The sequence below is a fragment of the Mixophyes fleayi genome, chromosome 5, assembly GCF_038048845.1.
Source record: "Mixophyes fleayi isolate aMixFle1 chromosome 5, aMixFle1.hap1, whole genome shotgun sequence".
Lineage (NCBI taxonomy): Eukaryota > Metazoa > Chordata > Amphibia > Anura > Limnodynastidae > Mixophyes > Mixophyes fleayi.
Window position 1 is genome coordinate 104,181,071 of NC_134406.1, and position 13,796 is coordinate 104,194,866.

At 39.4% G+C, this 13,796-nt stretch overlaps 1 protein-coding gene across 3 annotated transcripts in view; it reads left to right on the forward strand.

Annotated features, from left to right (window-relative positions):
• DDC (dopa decarboxylase) overlaps positions 1-13,796 on the forward strand; it is a 109,487-nt gene that overhangs the window by 29,563 nt on the left and 66,128 nt on the right. For all 3 annotated transcript variants that reach the window (XM_075212641.1, XM_075212639.1, XM_075212640.1), the window contains exons 2-4: positions 985-1,219; positions 9,798-9,911; positions 11,321-11,440. In XM_075212641.1, coding sequence (XP_075068742.1) covers positions 1,019-1,219; positions 9,798-9,911; positions 11,321-11,440 — 435 coding nt within the window. In that variant the 5' untranslated portion in view covers positions 985-1,018. The remainder of the gene's footprint in view (positions 1-984; positions 1,220-9,797; positions 9,912-11,320; positions 11,441-13,796) is intronic.

Below are 13,796 nucleotides of genomic sequence, written 5' to 3' on the forward strand. Positions count from 1 at the left end.
AAACGTATCAAGCTGAGAGTTTTCCGGCGGATTTGAAAAACCAATCAGATTCTAGCTATCATTTATTTAGTACATTCTACAAAATGACAGCTAGAATCTGATTGGTTGCTATAGGCAACATCTCCACTTTTCAAACCCACTGGAAAACTATCAGCTTGATACATTTACCCCTTGGTGTTAAGTTATGGTAGTGTAATAAAGATGCAGGTTTATAGAGGGACCACTGTATTTTATGCTATATAATGCAATTTTTATATATTTTGTCTGTTTCATGATACAGTAGGTGTGTTATTAAGGTAATATGAAAGTATGTTTCCTAGAAAAATACACTTGAGTGGTGTTGAATAGCCGTTTCCCTACCTCATATACAAATATGTTTTGGTTTATTTATTTTGTAGAATATACAAAAAAGTGCACTGATAATGCTGAAGGAATCACTAATGTAATTTTTTATATTAGTTAATTGTTTCTGATGACAAACTTTGCTCCCACTGTCTTTCTTTATGATATTAAATTATGATAAGGATGTAAATGTTTATATAACCTGAAACCAAATATTGTACAACAAACAGAGTGGATTGTTTGCCAGTTTCTTTTCTTTATTTATTGAGCTTAGCTAAGAGAGAATCCCTGCTCCTATTGGCTAATGTAGTAATTTTATCTTAAAACTTGTGTAAATGTATATACTATGCTGCATTTCAGCAATTGGTAGGTACCGCTCTTTCAGTTTATGCCTCCAACTAGTTGCTGAGTCTAATAAACTCATAACTTAACCTCTACTTCATTGTCAAGAGAGACTGGTTTCACAGCACCAACACAATCTCTGGTACTACAGGATGAGTGATACAAAATGTACATTTTCATGTATTTTACTTCGCCTTAGTGTGCAGAATACATATGTTTAATTAAGAGAGTGAAATGCCAAAACCACGTAAATATCAGTGTATGTATGACAAGGAACATGTTATGTATTTTGTCCTGTAGGTCTCACATTTACCTACTTAAAGAGTACACTAACATGAACTCTACAGAATTCAGGAAAAGGGGGAAGGATATGGTGGACTATATTGCAGATTATATGGAGAAGATTGAATCAAGACAGGTTTTTCCTGATGTGACCCCTGGATACTTAAGACCTCTGATCCCAGATTGTGCTCCAGAGGAAGGGGAGACATATGAAGATGTAATAAGAGATGTTGAAAGAGTTGTCATGCCAGGGGTAAGAAAAAGATTGGGGAAAAACCAAAATGCTAACTACCAAATTGAAAAAATCTGTAATCTTTAATGTGTAGTTATAAGTCATCTTTAGGGGCCTATTTAACAAACCTTAAACCATGTAGAAATGTTTTTTCCTCCGCATGGTTTAGGCATTTTAATGTAAATTGACTATTTAAGAAAAGCCTAGCACAGAAGATATCAGAGACCCCATATTTGTCAAAGGGACTAGCAGAATTTTTAATTATACTGGTCATATACTCCATACGATGAATATTAAGCTCAGTGGTCGAAGTGGAAATTTAGAAGTGGCGGTATGAAAAATGTATCTGAAATGTAAACAAGTCAATGGAATTTGATAATTTTACAATGAAGGCAGTATGAGAAGCAGGGCCAGACTGGCCATTTGGCACTTCTGACAAATGAGAGAAGGGCCGGTGACAATATGGGCCGGTGGAGGGATTGGCGATTACTTTCTTCTTCTCCATGCTAGCAGTCTGTGCAGCCTAATAGGTTAGGGCCGGCCCCAAAACTTTCTGGCTTCTGGGTGGCTGGCTCCTCCTCAGGAACCAGTTACCTTACTACAGGTGCCGCACCCTTCAGCCCAGGGCCGCTCCGTCCCACCCCTCTTTCTTATTCTCACTGCCTCCTTTGTTCTGTCCCCTGTGCACAATACTGAAGTCTGACTGACTGTCTGTCTGGACTGACAGCTGTGCCACCCTCCTAACACAAGTCATTATCAGGTAGGTTCATTTATTTTCTCATGAGCAATGTCATTTTAATAACTTTATAATCTTCCTTTCTTAAATTGGGGGCACTATCGTATGGTTTAATATGATTTGGGGGCACTATTTTGGCTTAATATGATCTGAGGGCACTATTGTAGTTTTATATACGATTTAGGGACACTACAGTGGCATAACATACGATTTGGGGCCATTAATATGTGACATGATATGAATTTGGGGCACTACTGTGTGGCCCAATATGATTTGGGAGCACTACTGTGTGGTATGATATGATTTGGAGGCACTACTGTGTAGCATGATAGGATTTGGGGGCTTTATTGTGTGGCATGATAGGATTTGGGGGCACTATTGTGCCTTAATATGATTTGGGGGCATTATTGTGGCATAATATTGTTTGGGGGCTTTACTGTGTGGCATAATATGATTCGGGGGCTTTACTGTGTGGCATAATATGATTTGGCGGCACTACTGTGTGGCATAATATACGATTTGGGGTAACTACTGTGTGGCATAATATTATTTTGGAGCACTACTGTGATTTAATATAATTTGGGGGCACTATTTTGGCTTAAAAGGATTTGGGGGAACTACTGTGGCTTACTATGATTTTGGGGCACTACTGTGTGGCATAATATGATTTGGGGGCACTACTATGTTGCAAAATATACAATTTGGGGGCACTACTATGTGGCATAATATGCAATTTGGGGACACTACTGTGTGGCAAAATATATGATTTGGGGGCACTACTATGTGGCATAATATGAGATTTTGGGGCTCTATTGTGGCTTAATATCAATGGAGGACATGCACTCAGGTGTGAGGGAAGGGGGGTCTTAATATAATGTGGGAGGTAGGCTATTCATTTAATGTTGGAGTTTAGGTGGGGGCTAATTATTTAATGGGTGCTATTTTATTTTTTGGGGTAATAATGGGGCAATTTAAATTATTGGTGGGGCAATTTACTTTAACAGTGGGGCCTATCAATTTAGGATGGGGTGATTGGACCTTTAATGCTGGGGTGGTTTGAGGATGAGTTGGGGAGGAGGGCTATTTAGTAAATGTGAATATGAATTATTTAATGGTTGTTGGAAATGGTTATATTTATTAAATGTAAATGCTATTTAATTTATTGTTGGGGTCGTTTGGAAGAAGGGAAATAGGTTTATTTATTAAATAGGAATACTATTAATTTAATGTTGGGCCTTGTTGGAGGGAACTATATATGTATATATATTTGTCAAATGTGAATACTATTATTTTAATTCTGGGGCTGGAGGGAGGCCTAATTATTAAACATTGGTGCTTTTATTTACTGCCAGGGGTGGTTGGAGATTTCTGAATTTCATGTACCCATTTTTTTCCCAAATAGGGCACCTAACATATCAGGATCGAAACAAGCAGCAACTAAAGACACCAGCAGCCACAGATGGTGAATGTGACGAGAACAGGTAGGAGAGAGCAGCACAGTCTGTCAACTGTCCTGAATCTGGCAGACCAGTCCTGAATTTGGGTGACTGTCTCGCTTAGTGAGCATTTGGTTAAACTGGAATGACAGTTGGTAGGTATGTCCCGCTTTACACTGTACTGCTTGTGAAGGCAGAGCTGTGTGCACCTAACAGTAGTGCACACATCTTTGCCTGTGTATTTCTCTAACATTTGTCTAAAATGATAACCATGTTACATAATAGGGGCCCCCAAGCATTAATCCAGCTCTGGTTAGGTAGATCTTAAGTATCACAAGATGTGGAAATCTCGTTAGAATAAGAGCTTCCCTGCTCACTCTACAGGAAGTTCCCACCCTGATGGATGTCAGCAGCACCAGAAACATTATTAGTACAGTGAGCATAATGTGGGGAGTTGGCGTGATGTGGCTGGGGAGGGAGTGATAAATGTAATGATTTATTATGATATATATATCAATGCCCCATGTTGACCACTTGTCCTACACAATATGGTCATGCCCTTTTTGGCACACAGTTTATTTCCTACTCATCTATGGGTGAGGGCCCCAATAGTTCACTGTACCCAGGCCCCAAATCTCTCTTGGCGGCCCTGTAAATACAATTGTCTGATACCATGCTACAAATAGAGAGTCAATCTGCACATAATACATTTATATCTCATGGAGGACTGTATAACAGCCTTCGTTTCTATAGTGACCACGATGGTGATACCGGGAGAAAGCCAGGGCAGGGCAGGTCACATAGACAGCAATCAGCTGATTCACAGAGGACTATAGTAACATACCCCAACACCCTACAGCTCTCTAGCTGCTGTGGAACTAGATATCTCAGTATACCTGAAAGCCTATTGTGGGGCATGCAGGGACTTGTTGTTTCACATAAACTGGTGAGCCACAGGAGGGGTAAGGGGGCTGTTCCTTAAGCATACTTCTGTTTGACAGCAGCAGGTTTTTATATATTCTCTGATTACAATGAGCTTTGCAAAAAGTACTGTAATTATTATTATTATTATTATTATTATTATTATTATTATTATTATTATTATTATCTGGAACAGAGGTGAGCCTGTGTGCTTTAAATGCCAGGGCTGATTTTTTAGTCCCAGTCCGGCCCTTATGAGAAGTATCAGTATGGCATACTACTGTATACACCCCACCTCCACCACTGCTTACCTTTCAATTTACACAAACTGTACCTTACCTTTAACTAAACTTAGGTATTAATCATAATTAACATGTCAAGAAGCCGCAGTTCAGGGTTAGCACCTATTTCCCTCCAACCAGCTCCAATATTAAATTAATAGTGTTCCTATTTAAACAATAAACCTATTTCCCTCCCTTCAAACAGCCCCAGTAATAAAATTAAATATCATTTACGATTAATAAATATAAACATTTCCCACAACCATCCCAGGCATTAAAAAATTCATAATTACATTTAATGAATACACCTAATTTTCTCAAAACAGCCCCACATTCAATTATTAGCTCCCAAACCACCCCAGCATTAAATTAAAGGTCAAATCGCACCATCTTAAATTGATAGGCCCCACTATTAAATTAAATTAGACCACCATCACCCCACAAATAAAATAGCAAACAATAATTAGCCCCCACCAGCATTCCAACATTAAATTAATAGCCTACCTCCCATAATATTTTAAGACCACCCCTTCACATACACATAATATTTACACACTGCCTCCCCCCTTCTTACACACACACACACACACACACACACACACACACACATAATATAAATACACCAGCCCCTCACACTCACATAATATAAATACACTGGCCCTTCACACTCACATGAAATGTATAGCGAGGAAGCTCCCATCTTATCACACAATACAATAAACTCAACATATTATATAACCAAATAGTGACACATACACAAATTAACATTCGGATAAGAATATAAATGTATTAAATTGGATGTATTAACTTAACTTTCAAAGGACTGGATGGCGTACGAGAGCAGGGCAGTCAGCAAAAGTAAAACCAATAACGGTGCAAAGGTCAGACCATATTACCAACAACCCAGGATGATACCTTATCTATTGTCCGGTGCTAAAAACTGTCTAAACGGAAAAACTACACCTCCCTTCTTAACTTACGGTATTAACCTGTAGATACCGGACAAGGGTCCTCCTCATAGGCAGACCAACCATCTGTTGACACCAACTGGGAGAGGGGCGTTGACGAACCCTGCACCTTATGCAAACCTACTGACTGCAATGCTCTCCTACCACAAGCGAGAAACTAAATTGAAAGTTCTATTATAAGCACCCATAAACTACCATTTGCCTCTCACACTCACATAATATAAACACACTGGCTCTTCACACTCACAATATAAAAACATTGGTCCCTCACACACACATAATATACATACACTAGCCCCTCACACACACACACACACAATATAAATAAACTGGTTCCTCAAACACATAATATAGATACATTGGCCCCTCACACACACATAATATTAATACACTGGCCTCTCACACACACATAATATAAATACACTGGCCCCTCACACACACATAATATACATACACTGGCCCCACACACACACACATAATATAAATACACTGGCCCCTCACACTCACAATATAAATACACTGACCCCTCACATAAACATAATATAAATATATTGGTCCCTCACACACACATAATATAAATACAATGGCCCCTCACACACACACAATATAAATAAACTGGCTCCTCAATCACACATAATATATATACACTGGCCCCTCAAACACAAACACACATAATATAAATACTCTGGTGCCTCACACTCACAATATAAATACACTGACCCCTCACACTCACAATATAAATCATACTTGCCAACTCTCCCGGAAAGTCCGGGAGACTCCCGAAATTCGGGTCAGTTGAGAGTTGGCATTTCTCCCGCATCCCAGAATTCACGCCATTTTGGAGGGCGGGAGGGGGGGGGGGCGCACGACCCCTCCCCCCCCCCCCCCACGCAACATAAATCATGTTTTTGCGGGGGCGGGGCCAAAATTACGTGATTAGCCTTGCCCCGCCCCCTCCCGCCCTCCAGTCATGCCCCCTCTCCCGGAAACAAGTTTCTGGGAGTAGGCAAGTATGATATAAATACACTGGCCCCTCACACACACATCATATAAAGACACTGTTCCCTCACACACACATAATATAAATACACTGTCCCCTCACACAAACACACATACAAACACACACACACACATAATATAAATACACTGGTCACTCACACACACATAATATAAATCATACTTACCTAATTTTGAAAGCAGCTGTCCGGGAGGGGGTCCGTCGAAGGGGTATGGCCCCTCACACACAGATAATATAAATATACTGTCCCCTCACACAGACACACACACTCACATAATATAAATACAATGGCCCCTCACACAAACATAATATAAATACACTGGCCCCTCACACACACATAATATAAATACACTGGCCCCTCTCACTCACACACACTCACATAATATAAATACACTGGCCCTCACACACATAATATAAATACACTGGCCCCTCACACACATAATATAAATACATTGGCCCCTCACACACACATAATATAAATAAACTGGCCCCTCACACACACATAATATAAATAAACTGGCCCCTCACACACACATAATATAAACACACTGGCCCCTCACACTCACAAAATAAATACACTGGCCCCTCACACACACATAATATGAATATACTGGCCCCATCACACACACGCACATAATATAAATACACTGGCCCCTTACACTCACAATATAAATGCACTGGCCTCTCACACACACACACACATTATATAAATACACTGGCCCCTCCCACACACACATAATATAAATAAACTGGCCCCTCACACTGACAATATAAATGCACTGGCCCCTCACACTCCCTCAGTCCAACTAAAAATAAGAGGGGTGACACTCGAGGCCATATTTTAAGGATAGAGGTGATCTGTAGTGTGTGAACCTGTTATGGCCTACGACCACCTAGATGAGCTTTTAGAATGGGCAGGGTAGAGTTCTTCACCTATAGCAGCCGCCTTTCCCGTAGAGCTTTATATGCTCACAGGTACTCGGATGCCCCCAGGTCTTAGGCTCAGAGTAATAAAAGCTCATCAAAGACGGCCACAGCGCAGGTGGAATTGGAGGCGCTGACCTAGGCTGGAGCGGATGGTCAGAGGCAGGCCGAGGTCAGGGTCACAGGCAAGAAGCGGAGTCCAATAAACATGCGAAATGGTCAGGGCAGCTAGCGAAGGTTTAGAGTCTAGGTATAGGCAGAAGGTCAGGGCAACAAGCGATGGTTCAGAGTCCAGGTAACAGGCAGAGGGTCATACACAGAAAAGCAATCCAGGGAGTACACCCAACATAGCACAGAACAGGTAAACTAACAGAGAATCTGAACGCTATAACCGGCAGGGAGGCTAAGCCCTCCCTGCTTTAAATACTGCTACTGGCCAATCAGGGCTTTGCCCTGTAAACACCCCCAGGAGATGACTAATTAAACGAGGGCTCAATTAGCCCACAGGCTGGGTGATGTGCGCCCGACTGTTTAGAATTGTCGGGGCGCAAGTGCAGTTATTTTCAGCATCCAGCCGTTGCCCTGGCAACGTTCGGACTGAATACAGGAAACGACGTCCCGGTCGCCATGGAGACGGCTGGGACACCCGCAGAAGGTGCCCGCGGCCGCCGCGGGTCCTGACAGAACCATGCAGACCATGTGTAGAAGCAGGGGCTCGGTGCATCATTCAATATGCAGGTAATATGCTCCATTTTGTGAGAGCCAAATTCTCAGAATGATGTCTGATCGAAAAGGGGTTTCTGGATTCTTCCACTGCAAAGCTATTAGACATTTATACAGAAAATTATACATAATATCTGTAGTAACTCGTGACTGGAATACAGCATGTAAGGAGAGAGAATCAGGAATAGTCTGGGAGTCTGGACCTTCCTCCACACGCATCTTGGGGCAGTTCCACCATATGTGGGACACAGTACTCTCCTGATCGCATCCCCTCCAGTATAGATTACTGGATTTAGGAAACATTGCCAGGACTCTTGTTAGGATAAGCAAAACTTTGTGTTCCTATAATACATTAATCACAAATTTCAATTATTTACACTTACACACTAAATTAAATAAATTAATCTTTATAACAGTTTTCTATTTAACATTCTTAGGAGAGACATTTTAACTTCAAACTGTCTTTATGGACCCAATCTCCCTTCCCCCATTTTCCTTAATACTTCTCTTTTTGAAACTAAAATAAAGATTTACTACTCCTCTATTACTTTCCAAAAATGCCTGATGTAGTCTATATTGGTCTTAGTGCTTTGTAGAGTTTTTATTTATGAATAGTAATGTATGTTTTATGAAATCTTATAAATTAAAACCTGCATAGTCACATACAGTTGTCTAAGAATGTAATAATAAATGCATCTTTTATGGAAGACATTCCTCTTTAGCCATTTTAAATGTGGAGACCTTTGCCACTATAGTGGTATAGTAAATTATTATTTGCTTAAATGGAAACTTCCTGTTTATATGGAATGTTTATATAACAACTCTTCACGGAGCATATTTATGAAATCCTAAACCATGCGGAAACTGCTTTATAATGCATGATTTATTCATATTTAAGGAAAATGTTCATGTAAGAACAGCCTAAGGCAGGAGCCTAAGGCAGGAGATTACCACATTAAACCACAGTTCCCATAATACTGATTGGGGGCGGTGGTCTGGGCAATTTTATCAAGCTCCGAAAAGCTTAGCTTGACTCCGATGGCGTTAGTCATTAAATCCTATGGGGAGAGCATCGCAGGAGAGGGATCTTCAGATCCTTCTCCGGCAAAGTTGCTGCTCTTCCCTGCACTCTTTACCGCAAATGTCAACTGCGCATGCGCAGTAAAGACTCCAGGTCAGATCCCGGAGTCTTCATTAAAAAAAGTAATCAATGGGACAGGCATGACTTCTTTATTAAATTGCTATGCCATCTGTCATAGCTGCGGCAAAATCCCATTAATTAACAGTTTTGTCTAATTGAAACCTAACTTCTATTCTTTTCCAATTATACCAACAGGGAAGGTGTAGAGTGTGTGGGGGTGGACTTTGTAAGCCAGTTAAATATTTATAAATAGTTTAGGCTGTCCCAGGGATACTTTTAACTTTGTACAGTGTATCTGTTACTTGCTGGGGTTAATTAGAAAATCATATCAGAGTAGGGGGGAAATCTTTAAAAAAAATGAAGTTACAACTTCACAACAAGAAAAAACTGTCTCCTTTACTGATAGATTACCTATGTTTCAACCTACTTTTTATTATGTATTTTTTTGCAGGTGACTCACTGGCAAAGCCCTTATTTTTTTGCATATTTTCCTGCTGCCAATTCATACCCAGCCTTGCTTGCTGATATGTTGTGTGGGGCTATTGGATGTATTGGCTTTTCCTGGGTAAGTTTTACTGAAATGCTAACTGTTATATGCCAGATATTAGACACTGCAAGGTTTTATTATAAAGTATTTTTTTCTTTACTACAATTGACAATACCTGACATTTTACTTATTTCATGTATGACAAACAAATCATAAACATGGTCATATAGATACTTATATATCACATCTTTTACATTTGAATTCCCCTTCCGGAGACTGGCAAAATAATGAAGGTTCTACCATTGGGACACATATTACATCTTACAAGCATAGGTGCTTAGAAAATATAAATATGAGGGCAACTCAACAGTACTGCAACTAGAAGTTTTGTGAGTGAGACAACTACTATTGCAAATGACAGTCAGGATAAACATTAAGGGAACAAAAATGCAGAAATAAGATATATAGTACAGTAATATGTTCTAAACAGCTAAAAGAAATATAAACAAATAATTTCCATACAACCTAATACAGCAAGTGTATTAATATTTTATTTATACCCATTGCACATTATTATTTTCAGTTTTTATTGTATGCATTAATATTTTTTTATTTGCACATATGAACTATACAAGAATTAGTTAAATAACGCTTATATACAGGGGTAGAACAGTGCATCATAGCTCTTATATCAGTGATGGCACTTTAGCCTTCTAGGTCCCCCAGTAAGCTATAAAAATAACAAAGCCAGGGCTCTCTCATGAGCATGCGCAATATGGTACATGCACTGGTCTTTTGAGAGCAGAGAAAAGAGGAAAACAGTGTTCTCGGAGGAGGGTGACCCTCACCTCCACGCTATGTAGTGGCAGCACACCCTGTAGTTCTACCAAAGGTGGAACTAGTGAGCTGTGGGCCCCAGGGCAGGGTAGTGGGGCCACAGCTCACTATTTCCCTGTGCAGTGGGCCTCAATATTGCCATGGGCCCCGATGCACCGCAGCTGCTGCACCAATGGTAGTTCCGCCTCTGAGTTCCACTATATTTATGAAGATTTGGAATCTTGGAGAATTACAGTTGCTATGGGGGACACTTTATGTAACTCTTAGTCTGTTCATGTGTAGTTAGGGGGGGGAAATTAAATTCCCATTCTGGTGTCTATTGGGCATAGTGTATGTAGACGCTTTTATTGCACCAAATCTGCTAAACAGGAGATATGTAAAAAATCCTTTAGTCAATTTGTTAAATATGTAATTGTTTCATTACAATGAGGGACATATATGAAAACTGGTAAAAAAAAAAAGGAAAAAGGTGGTGGATGCTCATAGCAACCAATTAGCAGTTGTCGGAGGTTAGGTGTGACTTTAGTAACGTAACAGATGATTGGAGGAGTGTGTATTCACTCACAATTATACTATGTTGTAATTTTTTGTTAGTTATTGCTTTTCCCATTCTTAATTTTATCATTTTCTATTAATTCTTTCAATTCGAGGCTTCAAGTCCAGCATGCACAGAGTTGGAAACAGTAATGTTGGACTGGTTGGGGAAGATGATAGGTCTCCCGGAACAGTTTTTAGCTGGTAGTAATGGTGAAGGCGGAGGAGTCATTCAGGTAAGATGCAATTTATATGCTATAGACTTCCATCTTCTTGGAACAGACACATTTAAGCAGAGAGGGCTGGCAAATATTAGCCCAGGGGGCAAGACCTGACTCAGCAGCCTATTTTAAAGGGAAAAAATGCAGGTGGCCCAGTGACCCAGCCCAAGTTAACACACTATGGGAACGGCCCGGGCGGCAGATGCCCCCCTGCCCCCCAGCCCAGCCTGCCCCTGCATTTAAGAATGTTGCTTGAGAGAGTTGTCATGCAATTAAAGAAATAACAGTGCAGTCACATATCAGAATTGCCAACTCACCTTATTTACTGACACATGTAAATAACACAGGCTCTGGGGATAAGTAAATCCAGGCTAAAAAATCAACTACAGACTTTGTAATTTATGTAGCAATAATTACAGAAATGAGTTTGAAGCCCCGTAACTAATGACTCTAGTTCTAGGTAGTTCAGTTCTCTGTTTAAAAATGTATTATTGTTCCCCTCACTCTTATTTAGGTCACTGCTAGGCTGTTTTGATATGTCTTACTTTGTTTACACAAACAGATCAATGTCTGTTTCAGTTGTATAGAAATGGCACTGTATAGAGTGATTCTTAAGGTCAGACAGTAAGAAACTTAACAATTCACTCTACAGTTTCTAATATTGGTACACAATGCTGCATTTAAATTCAATTGCATTGCCAATAAAAAACAAACAAAACAAATAAGACTCCCTCCTATGTTCAATGTTCTATCAGTAGATACTAATTATCTGTAAATTTCTGTGACACCAAAACAATTGACGTTTAGAAAACAAGTGTGCCTTCAACGTGATTTTATGTGTTGTGAGACATTTTATATTATTGATTTTCTATCTCACCTGCATTTACAAGAGGGCAACAAGTCCTAAATGTTATGTGACTGAAAAAGGCTAAAAGCTATTACTGAGCCAAACTGTAATTGCACTGCTGGTAAACTGTTGCCTGTGAAAATTGGCCTGTAATTGCATTTGAAAACCTGCATCTTTCTGAGGCATCATTATCAGCTGCTGTATCTGAGGCAGCATTTGAAATGAGAGGAGAGATGAAAGAAAGCACTCTATAGATGTGAATGTTGGTTTTACTTGTACAGCTGCTTGCTTTACCATGGTAACTGTAATTAACCATTTAACCATATTTGCAGTTCTGCAAATATCAGTCTTGCAATAAGGGGTCGTGCAAACAGCAACTGAAATCTAATAGCGAATTTCAGAGCTTTTTTTTACTTAATGATAACAAAATATAGCAATAGCATTTGTACAAATTGCACATACTGCAAACGCTCACTCTCTAGGAAACAGCTTATGAAAGCATTAAACACATTCCTATTAATATGGCAATATATGTTTTAAAAATGATATATTTACATTGTATAAGGACAGCTGTATGTATAAAGTGACCAATGACTTAAATGAGGTCAATTATTGCAAAGAAAAATATGAGCCTGTATTTGCAAATTTGATTGAGAACTTGTTTGCTTCTTTGGCACCTCTGCTTCTGACTACAACATGCATAATCTTGCCCCTGCCAATCCAGAATGATATTGCACTGAGCATGCACGGCTCAGATGCCTTTCAGCAGTTATGAGTACTGCCTATTCTACATTTCAACTCACTCAGGAATGGATGAATTTCATATCTTTGTGACCAGACCTTTCACAATATCACAATTTTGCTATGTGTTCATTAACCAGAGTATAATATATTAAATGGTATGTGTACCTTAGTAATTATTTTTGGGTTTTTTTCAGGACAGACAGTGCTGTGTTTTGAGTTGGATAGCAAATATTTTTTATTTTATTTTAAGTGCATTATACAGAGAAAAGGAGGCAAAGACGGCACAAAAAAACATTATTCTATGACTTTTGCCTTTGGTACATTTACCCACCTGTTGCACGTTTTCTCTCGCTGCCCTACAATCCACTTACTGCTCCCAGTAAGTATCGCTGGAGAGTTGACTGAGTATTGCGACTTTTCTTGTTAAAATAGGCGGTAGAAGATTTTTTTTATCACTGCGATAAGCAGTGATAAAAAAATCGTCAATATCAACCAATATTGATAAATAGGAGCTTTAGTCTTATTTGGAATCTCTACTGAGCTGTTTTCAACAAGCGTCAAAATGTAGCCCAATGTCAGGAAGTGCTGTGTATATGCAGCCTTAAACTGCTACAGCTCCACAATGGATGGACAATGAAGGGAAACTTAGTTCAACAATAAATAGTATACACTTGGAGTTCTGTTGTAAATTTGATTAAAAAATGATATATATATATATATATATATATATATATATATATATATATATATATATCATGAAATTAATGCATGAAGGTATGT